This window comes from Pezoporus occidentalis, unplaced genomic scaffold (assembly GCF_034315485.1).
Source record: "Pezoporus occidentalis ecotype Australia unplaced genomic scaffold, CSIRO_AGI_Poc_V1 ctg274, whole genome shotgun sequence".
NCBI classification, from domain to species: Eukaryota; Metazoa; Chordata; class Aves; order Psittaciformes; family Psittacidae; genus Pezoporus; species Pezoporus occidentalis.
Window position 1 is genome coordinate 194,837 of NW_026914653.1, and position 26,802 is coordinate 221,638.

At 56.5% G+C, this 26,802-nt stretch overlaps 1 protein-coding gene and 1 long non-coding RNA gene across 3 annotated transcripts; one reads left to right on the forward strand and one right to left on the reverse strand.

Moving 5' to 3' along the window:
• Positions 1–222: 222 nt before the first annotated feature.
• Positions 223–23,460, reverse strand: ADORA1 (adenosine A1 receptor). 2 transcript variants are annotated; one of them, XM_062624909.1, is made up of 3 exons: positions 23,174–23,460; positions 22,492–22,869; positions 223–1,170 (listed from the first exon to the last, which is right to left on the reverse strand). In XM_062624909.1, exons 2-3 carry the CDS (start codon positions 22,830–22,832, stop codon positions 534–536), a joined length of 978 nt encoding a protein of 325 aa, XP_062480893.1. In that variant the 5' UTR covers positions 22,833–22,869; positions 23,174–23,460; the 3' UTR covers positions 223–533. The 2 variants fall into 2 exon arrangements, with proteins under 2 accessions (XP_062480893.1, XP_062480894.1); XM_062624910.1 differs by lacking the exon at positions 23,174–23,460 and adding an exon at positions 23,031–23,141.
• A 310-nt stretch (positions 23,461–23,770) lies between these two features.
• LOC134166877 (uncharacterized) lies at positions 23,771–25,410 on the forward strand. Its single transcript, XR_009966021.1, has 3 exons — positions 23,771–24,255; positions 24,593–25,264; positions 25,354–25,410. It is a non-coding gene; the product is annotated as an uncharacterized LOC134166877 (long non-coding RNA).
• Positions 25,411–26,802: the final 1,392 nt, after the last annotated feature.

Here is a 26,802-nt window from a genome sequence, read left to right on the forward strand (position 1 = left end):
CCCTGCTTATGGATAGGAAAGAAAGGGCTTGAAAGCTCCCAGCTCCAGAGCTGCAGATATCACATTGTCCTGGGCTCTCCTGGCTCTCAGCAGCTTCACTCCCACCAGGGCACCCTTTTGCCCCATGGATGCGGGACCCAGAGCATGCAGTAGCCCCAGTATCACCCACTGCCACGCTCCAGGGAGCCGGAGGTCTCCATCAATGGCAGAGGACCTCCTGGGTGGTTTTTATCATCTTACTTTATTTGCATGAAGATAAACTGTGCCTTTGTCTGTACAATTTCTCCTTAAATACTTGGCAACCGTTAAAAAAAAACACAACACAAACCCTGAAAAACAAAACCAAAGAGAACAAAAAAGAAAGGCGAGGAACAGTGCAGGCTATGATATCAAACCAGTGAATAAATAACCCCCTGGGCAGCGGGGGGACACAGGGCTGGTGAACGCAGCCCTCCCAGGTCCTCACTACCCCTTCCCCTGAGAGCAGGGAGCAGGCTTGGCCATGGGGGACCCATCTCTGCTCTCTCCCAGCTTCAGTTGGCGGTGTCGGCCGTGGTGGTGGTGCTGACGTTCTTGTTGGTCTTGCAGCAGAAGTACTGGTTCCAGATCTGCAGGAAGGCTGTCCGGAACTTCTTGATCCTGAAGGCGTAGACGATGGGGTTCATGGCTGAGTTGCCGTGGGTGAGGAAGATGGCGATGTAGGTGAGGATGTGCGGTGTCTCACAGGACGGGCAGAACAAGGTGATGCAGTTGAGGATGTGCAGAGGGAGCCAGCTGAGGGCAAAAAGGAAGAGGACCAGTGCTAACGACTTGGCGATCTTCAGCTCCTTCCCATAATACTTCTGGGGGTCGTTGGAGCTGGAGGAGACTTTCTTGTTGAGCTGCTTGCGGATGAGGTTGAAGACTTCCAGGTAGATGAGCAGCATCAGCACCAGGGGAGGCAGGACCCAGACGAAGAAGTTGAAGTACACCATGTACTCCATGCTGATGACGGTCTCAAACTGGCACTTGATGACAAACTGCGTATGGGTGGCGTTCAGCTCCTGAGTCCTCCGCATCTTGTTCAGGTTGTTCCAGCCGAACATAGGGGTGAGTCCCACCAGAAAGGAGACGATCCAACAGCAAGCGATGGCCACGGCCGCCCGCCGGGGCGTCACCACGCTTTTATACCTGTGCAGGAGACAGCAACAGCAGGAAGGAATCAAACAGGAGCCGCACGCTCTGCCTGGGGGCCAAGGCTGCTCCAGTGAGGTGGTGGTGGCCGTGCTGAGATGCCACGATGCTGCTCGCTCCCATCCTTGGCAAGCGGTACCAGCTTGGCCTGACAGACGTGTTAATGGACTGGTTTCTCTGCGTGTGCCCTGGGGAACCTCAGCCTGCCTCCCACCAGCCCCAGGGATGGGAAGAGACCTCAGTCATGATCCTGGAGCTCTGGGGGTTGATGCCAAGCCAGGAAATGCATTAGGAAGCTGGAGCATGCGTGTTCAACCCTCATATCTGGGGGGGGGGGTCACAGTGCTGCTCCAACAGCCCACCTTCCATCTTCCATCCATCATCCACTCCTGGAGCAGCATTCCCCCTTTCTTCCCCCCATGCACCAGCCCTACCAGCACCCTGTCCCACACAATTCCCCCTGCACTGGGGGAGGAAATCACCAGCAGAAGCCTCTTCTGGGACCCACGGGGCTGGAGGAAGGATCTGCTGGTACTAATGGAGCCCTGGGGAAGGCTCTGGGCACAGCTTGTCTCATTTCCTAAAGTGCTGGGCTGATCGACCAAGCCCTCTTTCTTAATGGGCTGGTGCCAAGAGATGGAGGAGAAGGAGGAGGAAGCCATGCTCTGGCTGGGCTCTGCTCCCTCCCTGATGCCACTGGGGAGCACAATGCGGCTGGGCTCATCTCTCCAGAGCTCTCCATGCGGGAAGTGGAGGCTGCTGGACTGATTTTCCCCCCTGGTCCTCAAAGCAAAGCTTCTTCTCAAGAGGCCAAGGAGATTTGCAGCCCAAGTGCTATTGCTTTGCACCGGAGGGGATTGAACAAAAGGCATTTTCTGACTGTTTGCTGGGGTTTTTGCAGTGCTGCCAGTGTTAACCTGGCCATGGGGACCATGGGGAGGTGTCTGGCAAGCCTGGATCTCCACCCCAGTGCTCAAAGCTCTCCTCAGCCTTTACCTGTGCTGGGAAAATGGAGACTTTGGGGGCTTTTTAATAAAGCTAAGGGCCCCAATCCAGCCTCACTCCCCCTTGAGGGTCCCTTCTCAAGACCCATCTTTTGGGCAAGGTGTCAGGGTGGGATTATGGACTGGGGGACATCGGAACCCAGAGGGTCCAGAGCCACCAGTCCCTGCCAGCTTTCCCAAACAAACCCCTCTGGTCTGGGAACAGATTCCCAGCATCCCGGAGGCAGCCCAGTCCCTGGGAAGGAGGTGGCAACGCAGGCAGCTCCTCTGGGAGCCAAGGTTAGAGCTGGAGGGTGATTTATTCCTTGCAGGGAGGAGCGAGGGCAGGAGACCCTGAGAAAGGCGCAGGGCAGGGAGCGCTGGGGCACGGGCAGGGCGAGGGGTGGTGGGAGAGCACCCGTGCTGCGAGCCAGGCGAAGGGAAAGGAGGGGGGCCCATGGGAATGGGGGTGCCAGAGGGGTACCAGAGGCTCCGGTGGGGCTGTGTGCTGGCCTGTGCACCCCGCATCACCCTTAACAGGTCCCTGGGGAGAGCCGATGTTCCCTTGCAGCTGTGACACCCCATTCCCACCACCTAGGATCGAGCAGGTTGAAATCACAGCACCAAGCGCCTGCCCTTGCTCCTTCCCTCTCTGCAGTCCCTGCGGTCCCATCTCCTCATTCCCAAGGGTTTCTAGGGTCTTCTATTGATCCCGGTGGATGTGCTGCCACCACCCCGGGTGCTCCCTGCCCTGCAGAGCTCTGTGACACCCATCACAAGAGACAGGGCTGCTGAGCACCCCAAACACCACCCCAAGGCTTGCAGCCAGCACCCACCCCTTCTCCCCCTGCTCTCATGCTGGGGCTCAGGAGCACAAGGGGCAGAATGAGCACTGGGACCCTGTTAGTCATGAACCAGGGTCGGATCAGAGGACGCAGTGTTCTCTCTTAGAGCCAAAGCAGAAGGGATGGGGAAAGGCTGCAGGGGGCCCAGCCTGGTCAGTCCTGGCCCCCTGCAGCTCCAGAACACTGTGTGTTGTTGCAGATGGATATCAGCACTACCAGGACAGCTGCAGAGGTTGTGCAGACCTCAGGTCCCTGGATGCACGCAAGCTCCCGTGGTCCAGAGTGTCCAACACACACACACACACACACACACACACATACACACACACACACACACCAGAGCAACAGCCCCACACGCTGCTGGCTGCTTGTCCACCCCTCCTCTCCAGTGAGCGTCCCTCCCACCTCCTCACTGCACATCCATCCCTCCTTGCCTCACATGGATGCTCCCACCTCACTGCGCATCCATTCCTCCTCCTTGCTGCACATCCACCTCTCTGCCATGGTCCATAGCCATCCCTCCTTGATGCACATCCACCTCCCTGCCATGGTCCATAGCCATCCCTCCTTGCTGCACATCCACCTCTCTGCTGTGGTCCATAGCCATCCCTCCTTGCTGCACATCCACCTCTCTGCCATGGTCCATATCCATCCCTCCTTGCTGCACATCCACCTCCCTGCCATGGTCCATAGCCATCCCTCCTTGATGCACATCCACCTCCCTGCCATGGTCCATAGCCATCCCTCCTTGCTGCACATCCACCTCTCTGCCATGGTCCATAGCCATCCCTCCTTGCTGCACATCCACCTCTCTGCCACGGTCCATAGCCGCCCCTCCTTGCTGCACATCCACCTCTCTGCCATGGTCCATAGCCATCCCTCCTTGCTGCACATTCACCTCTCTGCCATAGTCCATAGCCATCCCTCCTTGCTGCACATCCGCCTCTCTGCCACGGTCCATAGCCATCCCTCCTTGCTGCACATCCACCTCTCTGCCATGGTCCATAGCCATCCCTCCTTGCTGCATGTTCCTTTGCTTAACTTTTCACCATGAGGTTTTAAATGTGGCGCTGCAGAAGCAGCCAGCAGCTGAGACCAAAGCCTGTCTGTGCATCCCCCTGGGAACCATAGCTGAACCCCCAAAATCCATAGAAAACAGCAGTATTTGGAGCTGGGGCTTTTGTTCCTTCTTCAAGCAACAAGCCAAAGGCAGAGGCAGCTGCAGCATCCTGCAGTGAAACGTGGTCCTCAGGGGCTCATGGGTGCCATTGCCCCTCATCAACCCCACATGGAGGTTGGCAATGGCCTTAAACTGACTCTGAGCTCCTCCTTCACCCACCCCACAGGGTCTGACCATGCAGCTCTCAAGGGGTTCAGCTGCTCTGAGGGCTGCAAAGCCAGCTTAAAGGGAGGAAATGCAAGATCCCACCTAGTGCTTGATCCCACCCAGTGCTCAGCCTCACAGCACAGGGTGTTGGGTGGGGGGCAATGAGCTTGGCTGTTTCCGTGTCTCTTTCTTGGTTATGCCATACAGAAAAAGCCTTTCTCCTCTACCTCATTTTGCATGGATATGATAGGGCTGGAGTTTGGGATGGGTCTGGGAGGCAGAAGCATGAGAAAATGCTGCTAATGGCACCCAGTTAATAAATAATCTCATTATTCTCATCAGCATCGGAACAACTGCATCGCTGTGATTTTATTACTGCTATTATTTTTATTAACAGCTGTGACTAAAGCGTCCCTGGTAATAGTCACCGCCATCACCACCCGATCTGGGTTTGTTTCCTTTGTCTGTGGGGTTTTGAGCCTGACCATAATTGCTAGATTGTCCTCAGTGGTGGTTTTTGCACCATCTCTTCCCTACAGGGATGGGCATCTCCCCAAGGCCTCCTGCATGCCCTGCCAAGGCCAGGAGAAAGGAGCCTGGAGGGAGCAGAGCAGCCATCCGGCCTCACTGACATCCCAGTGAGACGGGGTGGGCAGGAAATGGGGTTTGGTGTGGAGCAAAAACGTCTTTGGTGGTTTGGGAAGAAATGCAAAGAGGCGAAGTGTCAATTATTGCTGGAGTGCTGTCTGCATCCCAAGGAGAAGGGCGAGAAGTGATGGTTGAAGGTGGAGGCAGACAAATTGTCCCCAGGGGCTGTGTAGAGATAAGAGGGAGATGTGGAACAGGGTCCCCCAGGGACAGATGCTGCCTCCTGATGGGATGCTCCAGGAGATGCTGCAGGCAAAGTTTCTTGGGCTGAGGATGGAGGCACTGGGGGGGGACACACTGAGGCCCCTTTTTCCCAGAACATCACAGAACAACCCAGGCTGGTTTGGGTTGAAGGGACCTTAAAGCTCCTCCAGCTCCAACCCCTGCCACGGGCAGGGACCCCTTCCATAGAGCAGCTTGCTCCAAGCCCCTGTGTCCAACCTGGCCTTGAACAGTGCCAGGGATGGGGCAGCCACAGCTCCTCTGCACAACCTCACGGTGTGGTGCCATCTCCTCTTGCTGCAGTGCACACCTGAAGTGTTTGGGCAGCAGAGATCCTCAAAGAAGAGGGTTGGTCATGCCCAGCTCCTCTCCCTGCTGAGCTGCTGTAACTCCAGGTCACCGTGTGTGGGACGAGCTATAGGAAAGGTGCCAGCTGCTTGTAGAGATGATGCCAAGCAAAGAGGACACCATATGGTGAGGAGATCCTTCTCTGGCTCTCTGTAGGATGGGCTCAGCTCCTTTTACATCAGCTCCTTAAGGTCACACGAGGATCAGAGGCCGGGATGGTGGAAACCACCTTGGCTGCCCTGTCCCACCATGTCCCCTTGTTCCTCCTTCCCCCAGCAGCCTGATGGCATTTCTCAGTTTTCTCCCTTGGAGAGCACCTTGGGTCCTCCTTTGGAGCACTGGGAAGCGTCCCTCTGGTAGGACATCAGTGTCAGGTTGGAAATGCCATGCTGATGGAGGCTGTTGGGCTGTTTCGGTGCAGGAAAGGGGCTCTGTCACCAACCAACACCAATGCTTTTGCTGTAGAAGGATGCACTCTTCTGTCCCACCTCAAAGACTTTCCATGGATTATGGACCAGTGTTTATGCCTTTACTTGCCAGCTGGCAACTCACAAGCAACAAGTCTGGGATTTGGGATCAGGACAAGCCCCCATGCATCCCAGAGAAGATGCTGATAGGGCCAGACTCCTCCATTCCAAGCATTCATAGAGACAGGCTGTCCAGCCCTCCATCCAGCTGCCAGCTTTGGATGATGTTAGGTGACATCTGTCCCTCCCAAGGCCATCACTTACATGGTGAGGCAGCCACCAGTGGTCACCAGCCCCCATTTCTTCCAAGGTGGAAGACCAGAGGTGATGTGCCCAAGACAGGAACGTGCTGAAATGGTGTCAGCACCTCTCTGCCATTGCCATCTGTGTCCCCATCCTGGCTGTGAGAGCTGCCAGGGTGACCCAGGAGGGTGTGAAATGTCTTCGTGGAGCCACCCAACAGCTCAAGCTGTGTCTGCAGGCTGTGTGGGCCCATCACTGTCATTGACTTGCAGCAGCGGTTGGATGGATGCTGTCAGGAATGTGAAGGACTGAGTGGCTGGTGTTTGACCTCCAAAGAGACACAAAGCTCCCAACAGGAGGGATGTGAACAAACAGGAGATGCACTCAGGTGATGCAAAGAGGGTGTTGGTGCTGGGAGACATTAATGCTAATGCTAAGAGACCTTTTTAGACATCTAAATCCACCTTCAAATCCTTGATAACCATCAAGATTTTGAACTTACCTAGATGAAGCCCTAAAGAGATCTGAATGGAAGGAGGTAAGCAACCAAGGCAAAAGATCTAAGAAGGAATAAGCATTAGAGGTGAAAAAGAGCCTATGAGAACCCAGCGTCTGCCCCACAGTTTCCCTTCTGCAGCACTTCCCACCTTGTGCAGGGACCTCCTCATCCCAGCCCTGGGCATTTCCCAGCTTGGCATTTCGGAGCAGCTTTGATCACCACCATCTGAGTTTTCCCACCCAAGCAGCCTCCGGGACATGGGGAGAACTGAAGCAAAGATGCAGCCAGGCAGGAGGAGCAGAAACCCCAATCCTCTGCCATCAAAGGACTTTTGTCTAGAGATTTTCAATTAGCTCAGGACGTGCTCTGGCTGCTTTGCCTTGCTGCGTTCACAGGGCAGATGAGCCTCGTGTCAGCTTGGCCTCCTTTCCTCCTACCGCATTGGCCTCAGCTTAACTTCATTAGCTATGGCCTGCCTTCATTAGTGAATTAACTCCCCAGGACTTGCAATGCAATTCCCTACCAGAGCAGGGACCAGCAAAGCCACGTCTTGGGGCTGGCTGGGCAACTGCAGGTGTTCTCTGGACAAAAAGGATATTCAAGGAAATAGCGAAGAGCAAAATGGTTTTATTCAAACCAGACCTGGAGTCTTTGAGGCTTTTTGAACCAGAACAAGAGGAGATGTTTGGGGAGTGTTGCATTTACATCGACCTGTGGGTTGGAGACGTAGAGAATGATCCAACATCTTTGTCAACAGCATGGAGAGTGGGATCGAGCACCCGCAGCAAGTTTGCCACTGACACCAAGCTGTGTGGGGCTTTGGACAAGGGCCTGGAGGGACAGGACAAGGGGGAATGGCTTTAACCTGCCAGAGGGGAGACTGAGATGGGATCTTAGGTTGTTCTTCTGGAACTGGATGAGCTTTAAGGTCCCTTCCAACACAAACCAGTCTGGGATTCTATGACTGATGCAAACCTCACCCAAAGCCAATAGGAGAGAGGCCAGAAGCATCTGCATGGAACTGTATAGATCCATAGGTGTGCATCCCACTGAAGAGCCTCCTGGTCCAGCTTGTGTCCAGGGTTTGGTTTTAGCACCCTAAGATTGTAGCTCTCTGCAAAGGAATTGCCATGCACAAGTGACTGTGAAGCACAAGCAGCTGTCGAGGCCACCGAGTGTTCCTGACCCCTTTTAATAGCCAGTAAATGTCTAATGGATGAAGGCGAGGGTGATGATGAGGCTTCTGAGAACAAATCCATCCTGCCCAAATTGACTGGTCCCCACACACTGAGACACAGCATCCCCAGGGCTTTGGTGAGTGCTTGGTTTCGTGGTGGGTGAAGCTGCGGTGGCCACAGCTCCAGCAAATGGCAGGAAAGGGGGATGTGGGCACATCCAAAAGCAGCCCCAGGGACACAAACATCCCCACAAGAAGCAAGAGCAATAAGGTAGAAAAGGGTTTTATGGGATAAAGTGCCTGGAAATGGGGAACAATGCTTCTCTAGGCCAGCCAGGCTGTGTCAGGGTCTCTTCACCCCAGACTGGAGGCACAAAACATGGGAGTCCATCCTGGGTGGACTACAAGTATGGGAAGAGGTGTCTCCCCCCAGCTCCAGCTGTCCACAGCGTGGACCCAGAAGCCAAACACATCCCCCTACATCTGCTGCTCTATTGATGCCATCAGCCTCGAAGCACATCACAGCTCAGCCCATCTGCAGCTTGACATCTTCTATGGGGCAGCATCACTTCATGAGGCTGTTTAAGGGCTTCCTCCCCTGCTCCCCAGTAGCCCACAGTGTCCACCTGGGTTTTGAGTCTAAACCTGTCCTAGTGCAGGTTCCAGCTGGAGAATTGAAGTAAATCTTTGCCTGCTGAGCCAAAGACACTTGTCACATCTCTGGTCCTTAGGAGCAGACAGAACATCACACCAGCCCGGATGAGTTCAGTGCCAAGCAGTCACATACCCCTCCTGCGGCTGCTTCTGGCCTTGATGGAGAAGTAGCTGCTGGATCCCTGCAGCCTGTTTAGGCTCTGGTGATGAATCACAGCCCATCTTCGGGAACAAACAGCAGGCACCCAGTAACTGCAGAGCTCCTTCCAGACCCCTTGCCCAGCTGGCCTCATCTCAGAGGTGGGATGTGAGTAACCTCCACGGCAGCTCCACCATGGAGCGGTGCCAATGGCATCACCTTGGGCATCCCACTGCAACAGGATGCTGCAAGGGGAAGGGCTGGAGATCGCAGGGAGGGAGGATGGAGAGCACAGGGACCTCACACACATCCTTCCCCTTCAGGCTCTGCCCTGGGTGTGGAGGAGACAGTGCTCTTGTCCAAAGAAGGCAGACGAGCACGTGTCGTCCGCTGCTGCTCAATGAGAAAGGCCGTTTTTCTCGCTTCCTTCAAGCAGCATCCTTCATCCCGGCAGCGAGTATAAATCCTTTGGGCACATAAAGCTGAGCTTGTTTTCAGACTGGGCTTGGTTTACAGCCTGTGGCTGGATCCTGACACGTTCAAGTGCTCTGTGGCTGTGCAAGCAGAAATTCTTGGCAAGGACCCCTCAGTGCTTGGCAGTCAAAATGCGGCTGGATGGGGACTAAGCAAGGGGCTGGGGACACGCAGGGCATCCGATCCCTGATGGAAATGGTAGGTTAGTTTGTGCCTATTGGGGAGTGCTGCCCTCTAACCCCAGGCAGACCCTGCATACCCCAAAGGGAGCTCTGAGACTGCCTGATACTGTGGGCAGCACCACGTGCATCCAAGGGTGCTGAGTGCCTGCACTGGGGTGGCCACGCTCTGGATGTCATCCTCCTGCTAACGTGTGGCAGTGTCCCTGGTGAGTGCGGTGCAAGGTGCCCTGAGCCTTAGCTTTGCAGCCAGGCAGCTCCAGGGCTCCCTCCCAGCTCCATGTGTGGTCACAGCCCCTCAGGACATTCCTGGATCACTGGCTTCTCCCTCCAGGACCCCGAGGTAGGGAAAAAATGATTTAACTCCATTGGCAATGGCTGCAAATCATGAAACAAGCTGAAGAATCTTAGAACTGCTGGTTCAAAACTGTGATGTTCTTGTCTTCTGGCTCCTGCTTTCAGGCAGTGGCATTTTTGAGCATTTCTCTGCGATGCAAAGCATGAGAAGTGCTGCTTCAAACGAGAATGGAAACAGAAATTGAGATTCTTCCCTAGCGCCAGGACTTTGGGAATTAGGACACAGGGAGAGGAACAGCCCAGTCCCTAAGAGATGGGGGTGAGATTCGGGAAGCGGGCTGCATCAGTGATGGGTTTGATGGGCTTGTTTTCAGTGTTACCCCAGAGCAATAAACTCAGTGGACGTTTTTAGTGCCTGAGCAGTTTCGGTGTCAAAACCCAGGGATTTGGTGTGCAAACATCTCCTTGGAGAGGAGGACAGGCCTGAAAGTGAGGGCGGGTCCTGCACATCCCCATCACACAGCTGAGCCCTTTCTGTTCTGGGAGCAACCCACCTCCAGCAGCCTCGGCAGGGCAATAAGGTTTCAGGAGGAGCTGCTCCAAACCCTTCTGTGCTGTGCTGGAGGTGCTTCTCATCTGCCCTGGACCATTGCTCTGTGGATCAAAGGCTCTCATACATCAGCCTTGCCCCTGCCATGGTGGCTGCCTGGGGGCTGTTTGCCCAGGCATGTCTCTGCGCGTCACTGTGTGATGAGAGAAGTCAGGGCAAGGTACCTGTGTAGTACAAAGGGGAAGGGATGAAAGGCAGCTTTGGCTGGATAAACAGCGAGTTACTTCAATTGCTGTCTGTATTGTACTTGAATTTTCCATGCACTGCATGTTTTCGTTCTTGATGCAAAAGAACATCTTTGAAACGAGGACTCTGAAAGTCAGAGCCCAAAACGGAGAAGAGAGGGGGAAGAGGAGAGGACAGCGAAAGCAAGAAAGCAGCTCTTTAAACCACTTAAAATGCCAAATCTGTCAAATGTGGGCTCCATGAGGAATTGAAATGAGCTCTACAACGCCTGGCGTGCCTGGGCTGCCCGGGCTTCCATGGCTCATACTGCATCCCACAGACCACTGTGGCTTGCAGAAAGCCGGACGTGTCGGGAGGAAGGTGCCAACTAAGGAAGCTCCTGGTGCCATCTGCCCAGCACCAGGGCAGGATGCCCAGTGCCACCGTCCTTCCCTGCGTGTCACCACCACGCTCTGTGAATGCTGTGAAAGCAAAGGGCAAGTGGGTACCCAGAGGATGCCTCCGACAAGGTGGAGTCTGCAAATCACCGAGAGCCATCAAAAGGCAGGAGCAGATCAGAGATCCCAATTGGAAGGGAAATAAGAGGGATCTTGAGACCTGCTGTTGGCATTCAATCGGAATTCAACCTGTTCCTGAGATAAATGGGAGGCAGGAAACTGGAACCATCATCTCCTGTTAAGATGTGTTAACCCAGCCACGAAGCAAGGCTGAGGTGGGTCTTTATCTCTCCGCTGCAGAAGGACTCTTCAGAAGAAGACATATCCCACGTTACAGCTGGAACAGGAGATCAGTATCATCTGCCTTTTAATTCCTTGTTTTCTGCACCTCTGCTTGCTCACCCGACTCCTCATTTTGCAGTCAACAACTCAACTGCTCAGTTTCTTAAGGCTACAACCGGTTATCTCTGGCCAGGATCCTCAACAGCACGATTTGTCTCTGCAAAGGGAACATTTCCCTTCTTGCCCATGGCCCAGTTCAAAGATTAACACACTCGAGACTGAGAAATGGGCTGGAAGCTCACAAGTTGAGGGGGGTTGTTTTCTCCACCCAAGGTCTAAATAAGAATTAGGACGTGCCGATGAGATCTGCTGTTTCTAAACCTCAGAGGACACAGTAACCCAAAACAACCAGTTCGGCGCCTTCTGCCCACTGCATATCTCCCTTGATTAAAAGATCGATTTCAGACGCCAAAAGCAGTTGGATTAGATTAATTGAATTGAAGTTTTGGCTATATGGACTTGCAATTAGTGAAAATCACTTTGGAGGTGCCATTTCACGCTATCGTTGACTTCCAACTTCAGCGCAAACACAACTTGCCACAGAGCTGGAGGAAAACCTGCGTTATTCATCCCTCAGCAACGGCCTCAAAACAGGAGCAGTGGGGATCAGAGTACATACATGTCGAGCCATTAACTTACTTATGCTGGGATGAATCTATATATCCTGATCAGCCAAATGAAACGCCAAATTGAATGGGAAGGCTCCAGTTAAAACCGCAATCCAATGTTCTCTCGCTGCAGAGAATCGATCTATCACCAAGAAAACAACTAAAAAGTGCAAAAGAAAAGCAAACCTGCAGTTTATTGTGTAAATGCTGTTGTTTTTTTTTCAATCAGATTTAAAGGATTATTTATTCCCTTGGAGGCAAACTGACCTTGCTGCCTGAAGGAAGCAGCTCAGCAGGATGGTGGGGAGGAAAAGCTGAGACCCAAGACCAGCAAAATGCATCAGCTGGGCATAAATTACACCCCGTGCCTCTTCCTAATGACTCTGGTAGCTAAATCCAGACAAGGAGCAAAGGGCAGACATAGCACAAGTCTGCCCATGCAGCCTGGCTGGTGCCTGGCATGGAGATGAAGGATGCATGGATGGGGCAGGATCAAGTCCTTCCCAGGCAAAAGTGATGTGCAAGACCCTGTGAAGGACCCAGCATTCCCCTTCCCTGGTGCACAAGGGACATGCAAGAAGGTCCCCAGGCTCCTGGAGGTGGAGATGCTTTGCTGTGGCCGGACCTTGGTGCTTAGGGTAGGGCATAGCCCTACTCAGGGTGACAACCATGCCTCTGATGCTGCAAGCACCATGGGAGAGGGTGTAAAAGCAAGATGGGGATGGCTGCTGGTACCAGAGCACACCTTGAGCTCCTTTGGAGCAAGCAGACCTCTCTGAGCCCATAAGGCTCCATGGGCACCTGCCTGGCTCAGCAAAGGCTTTGCCACGTCCATCTGGACACAGGCTGTGCTCTGAGCTCTCTCCCAGCCTTGACGGCTCGGTGCTGCAGTGAACAGAGCTCTCTGCACCCAGAGAAACGAGTGCTTCGGTTGTGCAGTACAAGGTTTGAGTCACCGAGTGTTGTTACCAGTGCAGAAAGGAAAGAGAAATCATTTGGTCTGTAAGACTGTGCTAATTCTGGCTGTGGCTGAGGCAGTGTTTCTCAGCATCATCCTCTTGGTGCTTTTGGAGTGTTTGTAGAGCATCATTCCCTCTGTGAACAGATGGGGAAACTGAGTCGCAGAGGGGGACTGTGATGTGCCAAGTGAAGCAAAATGAACTGAGTGGAATGAGAAAGCATCCCTGGTGCCAGAGGCTGGCACTTCCCTTACTTGAAAGAGGCCAAGAAAAATCATCCTGGTCTCTGGATCTAGGGAGAGAAATGGCCTGGAGAAGGTTGCTAGACAGCCATAGCAGTGATGTGCTGGTTTTTGTGCTCCGGCCCTCCTTTGGGGATCAATAGAAAGGTGTTGTCACCCCATGCAAGGTCCAGGACTGGGGGATGTCACCTTCCTGCCCCTGTGTCCCTGTGGTCCTGCTTGTGCATCACTGGTACCCAGGGGTCTGCATGCAAGAGCACCATGGCTGGTCTTAGGGACAGCAGTGAAGGAGGCTGGTGAGGAAGACAAGGAAATGGGGCTGAGGAAGAATCCTCTTCCCTCCTCCAGCTCCTTTTTGGGAACAGAGACTTTTGTTCTTAAGATCAATCCAATCAAACTGCGGTGGCTGCTCAAAGCGGTCCCCAGCTCAGTGCTGGGGGGCAAAATCCAGGCAAGGAAGGGATGGTAGAGAGGATGAAAAATCAGCAAGACATGAGGCAAGGGCATAAAGGGCAGCTGCTGGGTCCCACTGGACTCAGGGCAGTGAAGGGCAAACCAGATGCTGCCAGACTTTCCAGTGGATGATCCTGCTCTGCAATGCCCTCCATCACCAAAAGCATCATCACCCTTCCTCCCGTACCCGGCCCTCATCAATTGCTGCCTCTGCTCTATAGGAAGAAGGCTCTCAACCCCTTGGGGTTATTTTACACTCTGTTCCTGATGGCATCACCAGTGATGGCTCCTTAATACCCAGATCCGCCCGTCTGGGAAGGCAGCTGCATGCCTGGCTGCAGGCTGTGATGGGGCTGGGTGCTGGGGGTGCTCAGCTCATTGCTATTCTGCAGGACACCTCAGTGCCTGTGGGGCTTTTTGTGGCTGCTTTGGAGAGCATCAATTGCTCTTTCTTGCAACTGAGCATCCTGTGCCTGCCCGGGCAGCTGGGCGGCCGTGCTGCCACAGAAGGCATCTCTGTCCCTGCCAGGAGCCCAGGCAGCCTCTGGGACAGCTGGGTTCCCATTTCATGGGCTTGGAAGTTCGGGTCACCTTGGACAAGGTGTGTTCCAAAAGGACTGGCTCCCTGGGACCGCTCCTCCCAGCCCATCAGCATCCCGCACGCTCGGTTCTCCCCATGCATCCCTGCAGCATCACTTTGAGAAGTGCTCCGTGTCCTGCTGTCTGCAGGGACCTCAACCCCCAGGACCCGTGTCTGTGGGCAGAACCCTGCAGGGTTTTCCCCTGCCCTTCTGCTAGCCAGAGGTTTTCATTGAGCCACACTGAAATGAGCCCTGCTGGTGTCACACAGAAACTCATCTCCCAGCTCATTTCACCTTGGTGCCTCCTCCACGTTTTCCTCCTTCTTTCCATCCTCCTTTGTGCTGCAGTGACCTTTCTATCCCCTCTGCCTCCACAAGAGGATACAGAGCCACCAACACACTGCCTTGCTGAATTTCAGACCCCTTGTGACTCTCTCATGTTGGCTCCGACCGGTCCCACTGCAGCCCTAGGGGTCACAGCAGTGAATCCCTGGGAATGACAGGGTCATTCCCGCATGAAGATAGACTGAGCAAGTTGGGGCTGTTCAGCTTGGAGAAGAGAAGCTGTGGGGAGACCTCAGAGCAGCTTCCAGTGTCTGAAGGGGGCCTATAAGGATGCTGGGGAGGGACTCTTCATCAGGGACTGGAGTGACAGGACAAGGGGTGATGGGTTTAAACTTAAACAGGGGAAGTTTAGATTGGATCTAAGGAGGAAGTTCTTTACTGTGAGGGTGCTGAGGCACTGAATGGGTTGCCCAGGGAGGTTGTGAATGCTCCATCCCTGGCAGTGTTCAAGGCCAGGTTGGACAGAGCCTTGGGTGCCATGGTTTAGTGTGAGGTGTCCCTGCCCATGGCAGGGGGGTTGGAACTGGATGATCTTCAGGTCCTTTCCAACCCAAACCATTCTGGGATTCTATGATTCCTCCCCACTGTCAGGCTGATTTTGAGCATGGCTGTTTGAATGCAGCAGCTCCATGACCCCCATCCCTAAGCCTTTGTCCAGCCCTACCTATTCTTCCTTGGGGGCCCAGGGACTGTGGTGGCTGCCATGTCCCATCAGAGCACCCATCCAAGCTTGTGGCCAAAATCCCCTTTCTGGTCATTGTGGTGCTTTAAAGACACAGTGAAGCTTATTCCAACACTGCACATGAGCTAGAAAAACCAGGCTGTGATGCACCCTGGGCTGTCAGAGGAGGGTGGCTTGGCTGCTGGTGACCACATGGAACATGTCCAACCAGAGCCAGCCCACATGCCAAGGGCTGGGCAATGACACGGAGACTCACTGGGGAGTGGATTGGTGCTGGCTCCATGGCACAGGAATGCCTGAGCCTGCTGCACACCCAGCCCTGACCCCTGAGTCCCTTTGCTCCATCACACGCTCTGGCCAGCACGGAGCAGGGCTGGGACCGTTTCTGTAAGAGCAGGTAAAGACGATGCCTCCCACTGATGGAGCCGCATCCTTCCATGACAGGGTTGGGGGAAGACACAGGACCCCCCCCACTGAAGGGCTCCACCATGCCCTGAGCCAGCGCCGGCACCGGATGGCCGCGGTGATGGCACACGCCGTGGTGAGCTGGACCTGACTCATGCCTGACAGGCTGCCTGCAGGGCCAGGCTGGGCTGCTGGGGACCCGGCAGGCTGAGTCAGCAGCTTTTGCTTTGGCAGAGCCTCCTGTAGGGTGTTTCACTTGTCCTGCTGCCAGCAGCTGCACAGGGTCCTTGGGAAGCACCGGGCACCACGGCTCAGTGCACGCTGCCATCGCCTCCACCAGCCCAGGCACTGCAGAGAAGGGAAAGGCAGCTCTGAAGGGCTCAGTGGTGCTGCTGGAAGCGTGGCAGTCTGTCTGATGGGTCTGCAAATTGCAGCTCCGGGGCTGGGGCTGGGTTTGGGGCTCTGCTGGTCTGATGGACTATTGCACCATGGACCATCACTCACCGGCAGTGAGGGACCTCATCTTACTGCAGGCACTTCCCTGTCTATGCCACCATGTTGGTGCTCCTCACCTCATGGTCGGTTTCTATTCCCATGGGATGAAGAAACAAAAGCTGGCAAGCGCCCCATCTCAGCTTCCATCACTGCTGTGCCCCAGCCCCCTTCCCTGCCTTGGTGGGGTCATGCTGAGCAAGCCACAGCGCTGCTCCGTGCCTCAGTTTCCCTGTCTGCACATGTACTATTGCCCTGGAAACCTGCCTCCAAACATACTGGTGATGCCTTGCCAAGGGGCAATGCTTTCACCTAAAATCTAGGGAGATGGAGGGGAAAAAAAAAGCATCCCAGAGCAGGATTTTGGGGTGCAGCAAGGAGACAGCAGCAGCAAGGAGCTGGTATTGGTGCCCTGCCCTGCAGCTCAGCCTAAGCTCTGCTGAGGGACCAGATGTCGACTCACAGCAAACGGGGTCAGGGTGGAATGATACCCTGGGCAGATTAGCCAGCATGGGGAGCACCCTGCTCAGGCCTACAGAAGGGCTGGGATGAGATGGGATGCTGCTACCCAGGAAGCCTGGCCAGGGTCTTGGGGGCCACACATCTCCCCATCTCCTTCCCATAGCGAGAATGTGGGAATAAACCCCAATCTGAGCACATCCAGAGTATCCCTGCACGGGATTCACTGCTCTTCTCCCCTTCCCTCTACGCTACTGGGAATGGAGCATCCCACAGTCAGACCCTCGCTGCATCCTAAGGAGGGGACACCCATAGACACCAAGGAGGGGACACCCATTCCCAAGCCTTCCCTAAGAGGCCTGGAGCTGCAGACACTGCTTACAGCCCAAAGTGCTTCCTTTGGCCGGCGTGGCAGCATCTGGAGTTAGAGTGACCTGATTTTGTGTCTGTTGGCGAGCGTCTCGTGGTGCTGCTGCTGCAGCTGTGTGTGATCCCACTGAGCCTCCTCCAGATGTCCCCTCTCCCAGGGATCTCTGACATAACCTGCTCTTGGCTCAAAACCACCCCGTGCATCAAAGCATCGTGCTGCAAACCAGCTCACTCGAGTGCTTACTGGGGTCTTAAGACCAATACAACCTGCTCTTGGCACAAAACCACCCCGTGCATCAAAGCATTGTGTTGCAAACCAGCTCACCCAGGTATTTACTGGGGTCTTAAGACCAATACAACCTGCTGGTAAAGCCTAGGGTGGTGCCAGGGCTCTGGGTGTTTTGGTGTGACCAGGATTGAGCTCCCGGTCTGGCACAGCTCATCCATGCACCCCGGGTCTGGTGTGAAATGCTGGCTCTGATTTAGCAGCCACCCACTGAGCTGGTGCAGGGTGCAGGGTGCAGGGTGCAGGGTGCAGGGTGCTGGGAGCTGCAGCTTCAAAGCAGCTTGGAGGCTCCAGCCAACCTCCCTGTGTGTGATTTCTGCCTTTTGAGCTCCATCCTCGCTTCAGATGTGCCTGTTCCTTGGGAACGGAGGTCTCCATAGATCACCCTCCCCTGCTATAAATGCACTGGTGGAGGGCAGCAAGGAAAGGGATAAAAGAGGCAGCTGCAGAGACCCCCAAATTTCTCCAGTTTAGGACAAATGGGAGCTCTTTCCTTGGGAATCCAATCTGCTTCCACAGGGGCAGGGCCTATAGGGGTGGATAATGAGTAATGGGGTTGAAGGAAACCTAGAGGAGCTCCTGGGTGCAAACCCCCCCTGCGGCTCCCTGAGCTCACGCTCCTGGCTCTGAGTCACCTGGATGCTTGTGAAATGTTTCCTCCAAGACTGAAAATAAGCCTTGGGACAACCAGGGTTTGGTTTATTCCCTTGCCTGGGTGGACACAGTCACTTTGCCATCAGCCTCACTGCTGGTTTGGCCAGGCTGAGGCATCTCCAGTCACCTTTGCCTCCCTGGGTAGCCATGAAACCCATTGCCTGGCCAAAAACTGCCCTCAGATGGAGCACACGTTTCCTCTTCTTCCATTGCTCTGATGAGAGCCTCAAAACCTGCTGCTGTGGTTTGATACCTCTGCAGAGGACCAGCTCCCACAGGCATCGGGGCCACCACACATCCCAGCCTGGTCCAAAACCTCCTCATCCCCATCCTGACCACATCTGCTGGGTCTCAGAGCCCAAGCGTTGGGGTTGCTAGAAAGGTTTCCCATGTGCTTTGGTGCCTGGGAATTTGGGCCCAAGCAGGGTCTCATCCCAGTGTCCTCCCCATCCCCATCCCACTGTCAGTGGAAGAAAGGTGGGAAAACCATCCCAGCCACATGCCCTGCTCCATGACCCAGCTGGCTGAGGGTGCTGAGGCTTCCCTGTGACCCAGCCCCAGCTGGCCCCATGCCTGCAGCCTTTGGCAGGCCCAGAGAGAAGGGGAAAGAGCACTGCAATCCCAGCAAGAGCCTGGACAACAGTGGGGTCAAGGGGGGGAAGCTTCCCCCTTCCACCACTGGGGCCATCCAAGGCTGCCTGCAGCTCTCACCTCCTCGGCTTCCAAGTGCTGCAGTTGGGGGCTGAGGGATGCTCCTGCCGCACCTGAGCTGGTTTATCTCATCAGGCTCAGGAGAAGGTTCTTCTAAACCATCTCCTACTGCCCCCCCCCACCATTTCCTAGCAATTTCCACTCCACTCTGGTCTCATTTCCATGGCTCTGCAGCCTCACGTGTGTGTTCAATACCTTCAGCAATGTAAAACGCAGCTTGCCTTGCGGGATGCTGCTCGGGTGGGCATTGGAGGTCCCTGCTGCGGGGTGAGAGACCCCCCCCCCCACAAGGGCTCTTGCTACCAGCACATCTCTCCAACTTTAATCTTCCTGGCCCGTGTTTCAAAGACCAGGAGGAAAGAGCTGGTGGTGTGAAGTGGGCAAGGCGAGGACCCCCAAGGACACAGCAAGATAGGACCAGTGCCTCCAGCATCCCCAGGCAAGGGGCTGTCCGCTCCTGCTGCCATGGCCCCCTCCACAAAGCCCAGAGCAGCATCTTAGAGCAGAGACAGGGCAGGGGCTGGCGCCAGAGGAGCTACATCCCCCCCCAACATCCCTCCGGCCCCCAGCATCCTGCTGCCGAGGGGCCGGTTCCTGCCGGCCGCCCCTGCCCGGCTGCTTCCCTCCCTTTGAACTCGTTTCATCTTCCCCAGGCCCGGCTGTGAGAGGGAAGTTTGGGCTGGGCTGGGGGCCCTGCTGTGCCCGGCACTGGGGACGGCAGCAAGGGGGGTCCTGCCTTGAGGCCAGAAGGGGAGGAAGGATGCGAGAGGGGAGATGTGAGCGCTTCCACCCGCAGGAAAGCAGCAAACCTATTTTAGGTGGTTTCCAGCTGTTTAGAGCAGTTCCTGTGGAGGCTCGGGAGCATGGTACCCTCTGCTCCAGCCCTCTCAACCCTAGCGATGCTCCTGCATCCCTCCAGAGTCAAGAAAATGCCCTTTGTGGGGAGGCAGCACCCTGCAGATCCCAGCAGACTGGCGAGATGCTACCTGGGGGTTTGGGGCACAGGAAGAGGGTTCAGTGGGATACCCTGGTCCCCCAACCATGCTGGGTGTGCACTGGGTTTCCCTCCAGGAGCAGGAGGAAAGAGGTGCCAACACAGAGCCATGAAAGACCCCTCTCCATCCCTCAAAACCTGCCTCCACCTTGCACGAGTGGCCCATGTTCCTCTGTGTGTCTGTGTCCATAGGAAACACGGCCATGGGAGCAGGGAGGATGCTTGCGATGCAGCATCGGATGTCACTCTCCCACTGCCATCCCACACATCCCAGATGTCTCAGGGCACCATTTGCTCAAGACATTGCACCAGAAAACACCCACCCCTGGGGCCATAAAGCTCCTGGTCTGCCCCAGGGCTTGATCTCCATTGGGTGCATGGGCAGAGAACGGGTCCACGTTCGCTGGAAGAAGGAGCAAAGCTGAAGGTGGTTCCCCCAAGCTCACAGCCCCCAGGGCTGGGCTGTACATGGGAGCTGGAGCAGGATCCCAGCTGTGATGCACCACATTCCCAGCTCCCTGCCAAGCTGCGCTTCCAGTCCTGGCTCTGCCTAATTAAATAGAAAACCTGGAAAATCCACCAGTGCCTTGGCTTCTCCTCCAGACAACCCGTCCCAGACAACAGCCCCGTTGGCTTCTCACCCCAATTGGCCACTACATGGGAGGGATGTGGAAACCCTGCACACCCCGTCACAGAACCCAAACCGCAAGTGCTGCTTGCTGGGGAGCACAAGGATGGAGCAGGGAAGCCCGGAGCCTCTCTCCTTGCTGCTCCCAGTCCTTTTTGGCTGCCTCTAGGAGATGCGTTTCACTTCCCTGCTGTCCCCTCCAGCCAGTAGTGGGGCTGGGGATGTGGGATCCCCATGCACAAAAGCCCACAAGGCCCCTTGGCCATGCGTGCATCCCACTGGGGAGCACCCACCCTGTGTCAGCCTTGTGTGGGCACTTCCTTTGGCACCGCAGCACCCACTCTGTCTGCTCACCCCATCCCCTCCATGCCCGATGCCAATGTGCCAGGGGGGATACCCCTGCTCCATGTCCTGGCCACCCTATGGATGTGCCCGGGGGGCAGAGATCCCCCCCCACATCACCTGCAGGTCTCTGTGGGTGCCACCCCGGGGACACACATGGGTCTCGATGGGGACTCAAGTGCTGCTGCAGGCTCTCAGCACCCGTTTGCAGGCTGCCGGGTTCGGTGTCGCAGTGAGGAACGACACCATGAAGCCGTGATTGGAGCTGTCAAAATGTTGTCAGTATCATCCCTCAGCAGCCAGCACAGGTTGGGGGGAACTCGCCACATTCCAGGCTCAGGGAAGAGTCGTGGTGGTTTCTGTGCTATTTGTGATCTCCAGCCCTGTGTTTTGCTGCTGCTGGCGCCCAAAATCACCTAAAATCACTGCATCTGCCAACTGCCAGGGAGAGGAGGAAGCACCCGGGGATGAGAGAATGGGAGAGTGAAGCCAAACCCTTCTTGTGGCTATGAAGCCTTTTGATATTAAGTAGGGTACAGAAACTCAGAGGGAAATCTCCCTGTGCCAAGTGCTCAGCCACATAATGGGACAGGCAAAGTCAGGGTCGATACTGCATGAGAAAAGCCCACCCAAACTATTCACAGCTTAATATTGCTGCAGGAAACGTCCTGGGCACAGGGCAGAAATCTCCCCATTTGCTGCTCAGAGGCAGGAATGGACATAAAAAGACTGGATTTGTTAGGAAAATGACTGCTGAGAGCTCGGCGGTGTTGCTATGTATGAAGCTGCAGCACTCCCACTCCTGAATCCAGCCCCAGCATGCAGGGGAGGCAGGAGGACCAAAAAAGCACCCAGATCAATGACAGGGTGAGAATCACTTCAGTTACAGACGGGCTGGGAGACAAGGATTTGTCAGGCTGGGAAAATCACACTTAGGGAGGAAGTCGGGAACAGCCTCAGGAATCATCTGTGGCGGGGAGGGGTTGGGGTTTAACCTGTGCCTCCCCTCTCTGCCTTATGGTCCCTCACCGAGCAGCCGCTGCGGGCCAAGGGTGCAGGAAAAGCCCCACAGTGATGATCCAGTGGATCCAGGGACACCGAGCACACTGGAGCAGCCTCAGGTCCTTGTCTCCCTGTACAGGGAGGTGATTCCTGCCCCTGGAAGGGTCTGGGCTGAGTTTCCTCAGCCTTCCCGGAGCGGATGAGCCTGGCAAAGGTGTCCTTGAACAGAGCAAAGGGAACCAGCAACAGCGACGGCGCAGCGCGGGGCTGAGGTGGGATGTGCAGGTACCAGCGCCGGGTGTCAGATCCCTGCCAGCCCCACAGGGGGATCCCGGCCCCACAGCTGCCTCTCCCCAGCCCCAGGGACTGCAGCAGCTCACCAGGAGCCAGCCATGAAGCGGTTAAATATCTCCTCCTGGAGCAGCAGGGTTCAGATACAGTTCGTACCCCCCCATTTACACCCCACCGTACTGGTCATGGGCTTGGCTTTGACAACAGATAGAGACGAGGAGAAGGGAAAAACCAGGGAGGGGAGGCGTCTGTGGGGCAGCCCCACAGGCAGGGTCTCTCCTAGGTGAGCCTGCTCTATAAGACATGCCTGGCTGTCACCTCTGGTCCCTCAGCCCCCCAGAACTGTGCCACACATGTCCCTGAGCAAGCAAGGCATCACCCCATGGCTCCTGGGCTGCCCGTGGTGAGGGAATGACTGGGTTGAAGACAAATCTATCATCCCCTTTCCACTCCCTGGAACACCCGCTGGTGCTCTCCCATATGCCGTGGGACCCCACGAGGGACCACAATGTAACCTCTGCCTGCACCCCAGCACCCTCTGAACCCTCAAATGAAGCTGCCAAAGGCTCCAGGACCCCCCCCCCCAGCCCAGCCTGCCCCAATCGCTGCTGCAGCCAGATGTGCCCCAGCAGCAGCAGCGTGGAGGAAGACCTTTCTTTCAGTGCTTCACCAAGAGTTTGGGGCTCCCTTTCTCCCCCCAGCAGTCACCACAGAGCTCATCCCGATGCGTTTTCCTACCTGACAGGGATCTTCACCCGCAGGTATCGATCCACGGCGATGGCCAGGAGAGCCAGGATGGAGCTCTCGGTGAGGATGAGGACGGGACAGGCCACCATGAGGCAGCTGTAAAACTCCGTCTGCGGTCCGATGTTGATGATGATGGCCAAGGGGATGACCAGAGCCCCCACGGCCACGTCGGCCACCGCCAGCGAGACGATGAAGCAGAAAGTGGCATCCCGCAGCGCCTGGTTCATCTTCACAGCCCAAATGACCAGGATATTCCCCGGCACGGACACCAAAGCGATGAGGACCTCGATGGAGATGTAGGCAGCCTGGAAGGCTGAGACGGGGTGCGCCATGGTGCTGCGGACCCCCCGCGCTGGAGTCCTCGGTCACCTGCAATCGCCCAGGGATGCGGTTTGCAACTGGCATCGCCGGGTGCGCTGCGAGCCGGGATGGAGCCTGGGCAGGGGGTGGGAACTAGGACCCCCCCCCCCCCCCCCAAGCTCTGTGCCGTCCCCCGGAGCTCCGACCCCAGGGGCTCATCCTGCACCCACCTCCGCTGCTTCACCACCGCTCCCGGAGCCGCGGGGCCAACCCCGGCGGAGCCCTTCGGGACCGAGGCATCAGAGCAGGACCCCCGTTTCCCCCCTCTTTGGTCCCTGCCCCGGCAGCAGCAGCCGCCGGACACGGACCTCACCTTGTGCTGCAAGCAGAGGGCTTGTTTCGGGGTGCCCTCACCCCGGCACAGGAGCAGCTCTTCACCCGCAGGGTGCCGCCGGGGGCATGCTGCGGGGCGGCCGGAGGGATGCCCGCGGCTCTCGGTGGCTGTGCGCGGTCCCCGGTGCCCGGCACCGCTCGGCTCCCGCAGGCTCCGCCGGCTCCCAACCGGAGCTGGAGCATCACATGGTGCAGCCTTCCAGGCGTTTAAAGAGCGACTGACCCGATTTGGGGCTCGTCGAGGCCGGGAAGAACAGGGAGGGGGGGTGTGTGGGGGGGGTAGGGGGGTGGAGCCGGCAGTGGTGGGGAGCAACGGAGCCGGTGCCAGCCCCGAGCTCCAGGCACGGATCCGGTCCCGGTTTTAGCACCAAAACCGGTTTTGGAGGCCGGGTGTGACAGAGGCTCCGGGCGCGGAGGCAGCGCCTGCGCTCGAGGGGAGCGAGGACCCAGCGCATCAATGGGACAGGACGGGGCTGGTTGTCCCCCCCCCACCACATCAGACCCGAACAGGCGCTAAGAGACGTGGGGGCTGCGACTGACAATGTGTCACCCCAAATCACTGCTGGGGTCTGTCGGGGTGAGACCCCCAAGCAACCTTCATCCTCTCTGGGTGCTGCGATGGGGCTGCACCCCAGGCTGGGGAGCTGCAGGGCTGGCAGCGTTCCTTGTGCAGGGGCTGTGCCAATGCTAAACAGAGCTGCTGGGGCAGGCGGAGGGGCCTGGGTGGGAATAGTGACCCCAAACTGGTGGTGAGGCTGGACCAGATGCTGCTTAAGATCCTAGAAGAAGGGGGAAAACCATCACCCCCAAAACCTCACCCTTTGGCTGGGTAGTGAGGAGGGAATGGGACTGATGGAGCTGAACCAGCCAAGCCCTCCAGGGACTCTTCCCAAGCATGGACTAGGCTCATCCTGCATAAGTGGCTCCCCAGGAGTGGGGTTAGACCATCCAAGTGCTGCAGGGACATGGACCAGCTACAGCCGCAGATCTGCAGCAAGGGGATGCTCTCAGATCCCATCTGCACCTCTTGCCACCCTTCCTCCTTCCTCTGCTGCGACTCTGGTGAGTTGTGCCCTTCTGCTCTGCTCTGCCTTGCTGAGAGATGTCCCAGCACCTGCATCTGCCCCTTTGGACTGACCCTCACCCTCTCCTCCATCAGAGCCTGCACATCCCCAGGTGGGGATGGGAACAGTGCGGGATCATCACAGACCCAGTGCTGAGCTGCTCAGCTGATGGTCCATGGGCTTCCCCTTTACCTCCTTGGCCAAGTGGCCAGTGTGGGGCTGAGGGGTTTGAGCATCCGAGGAGTGCCTGGGGCCTGCAGCAATGTGCCATTGGGCTGTGCCAGCACCAGGGCCAGGAGAGCTTATTTGGATTGAACAATCTGTTTGCTCTGCAGAGAGAAAAATAAACTGAGGATGGCGGGCTCATGTAAACACCGTGCTATTTATGGGAGGCAATCACTGGAGCATCTCCCAGCGCGTCTCCTCACACATCCTCAAGCACAGGCAGGAAGCCGTTACCCAGCTCTATGGCCAGAGGTAACACATGGTGCTCGGGGCAGGGGACCACAGTGGAAAGAGCATCCCCAGGGAGCCCCCAAAACCCCCTCGCCCACCAGCTTCCCAGGGGGAACGTCCTTGCAATCAACCTCTGGCTGGGAGCAGGGCAGGAAAACTGGCAGGTTCCTCACGGGAGCGTAATGCGGAAGCAAAAGCAGGCAGGTCCCGGCCTAATTGTATGCAAATCTCCCAAACACAGATCAAAAACCACTCCTTTTCCTTAGTGCGTTTGCAGTTTGTTCTCCCTGCCTGGACTCATGCCCCAGCGCACTTAATTTTAGCAGCACCCCTAAAAAAGCCCCATTTAAAGCCAAAACCGAGCTGCCCGGCTGGGAGTTGGTCAAAGCAGGTAGGAGCTCCATCACCAGCCCATGGAAATGGTTCTGGGGGCTTTGGCAAAGGCTGCAGAGGTGGAATGAGCAAACGTTGCTGCTGGTGGTTGTGGAGAGCCTGCTCCTGATGGACAAGGCATCACGTCCTCGCCCTCTGGGACACCAGGCTCGTGTCGGGTGAGTGTCAGAGATCCCTTAAAATCCCATGAAAGGTAAGTTTCCAGAGGACATCAAGCACTGAGAAGGGGTTTTTTCCTCTCTTTCAGGGTCTTGCTGGGGTTTGGAATGAGAAAACACCTTGAGACCTGCAGCGGGTCGTGAAGTGGTGGATAAGGCTGCTACAGGCACGTACCCACTGCCATCCCCGGTGTGGATGGGATGAAGGCGGGTGAGGAGAGGACACAGCGTGGCTCCGGTGCTCCTGCTCGGGCTGTTCCACCTCGGCATCTCCCGTGAGCTGGGGACAGGACCAAAGCTTGCCCATGGCAGGAGGAGCTGGTGGGTGTCCGGCTCCGTGCCAGCGCCGTGCACCGCGGGGTTTGGCGTGTCAGGGCCTGGCTGACAAAACCAAACCCCAAGTGAGCACCCGCAGGGCTTGGGAGCAGCCAAGGAATGCTGCTCCGAGGAGGCAAGTCCAGGCGATGGCAGCTCATTTCCACCCGTCTTCCTTCAGCCTTTCTTGGGGCTTGGAGCTTTCCCCCTCCTGCCCCAGTTTACCTCCCCGAAGAGCAGCCCCTTGCTGCCGTCCTGGGAGCTCAGGGCAGAAGCTGAGGGTTTCTCCACCTCTTCCATCACAGGCACCATCCCACAGCCCTTCTGATCATGGAAAGGGGCCTCTTAATTAGGGAAGTTAATGAGGAGCATGGCTGGTGCCAGCAGGACGAGGCCGACGTTGATGTCTCCATGAGGACAAGTGACCCCTTGAACGCCACTGGCCAGTGGGTCCAGACAAGATGGCACAAAAAGGAGCAAACACAGGGAAAACCCGGAGCTGTTCCAAGGATGAGATGCTCACCCCATAGCACCAGCCCTGGGGCCGACGGTGACGCAGCGCCTCAGCTGGACTTCCCTTGGGATACGGGGCTGCTCCATGACTTGTGCTGGGTTTCTGTCCCGCTCGACAGGATACACGGCCCTTGGGAAGCCCTTGCAGGGTGATGCATCCCCGGGCAGACACTCAGCAGCAATGACACAGCGTAGGAGACATTCCTGGGAGACAATTCAAAGCGGCAGATCCTGGAGGATGGATGAAGGAGCGGCTGCTTCCCCACGGCCTGACCCTTCCCACCAAGCCCATCTCAGCCCTGCCTCCCAGAGCAGGGGTTTCCAGCACATCGGCAGCACTGCCCGTGCTCTGAGGTAGGAAGTGAGTCACGGATGACGCCTCTGGTCACTCAGCACGTGGGTACCAGCACCAGGACATGGCCCAGCTCCCTCCATCCCAAGCGAATGCCATGGACTCCCATACAGAGACCAGAGGGCTCAAGCCCCGCTCAGTGCCCTGCCAGATGCCAGCCAGATGTTGCCTGGGGCTCAGCCAAGCTGGTGCCTTGGTACTGCAGGCTGCTGACGGGCTTCTGCACTTCCCTGGCACGGAGGAACTGCTGAGGCATCACTCAGTGGAAGAGAAAACACATCCAAACCCTCTGAGCTCCCCACCAGCGCTACCCTTGGCGCGGCAGTGGGTAAAGCAGGGCTCTGCCCCATCTCCAGCT

What these genes read in the sequence shown, in the direction of transcription:
- ADORA1 (XM_062624909.1), bottom strand. Translation starts at nt 22,832, where the DNA reads ATGGCGCACCCCGTCTCAGCCTTCCAGGCTGCCTACATCTCCATCGAG. An exon ending in CGGGTGAAGATCCCTGTCAG is followed by an intron (nt 1,171 to 22,491) that starts GTAGGAAAACGC and finishes TCTCCTGCACAG; the next exon opens with GTATAAAAGCGTGGTGACGC.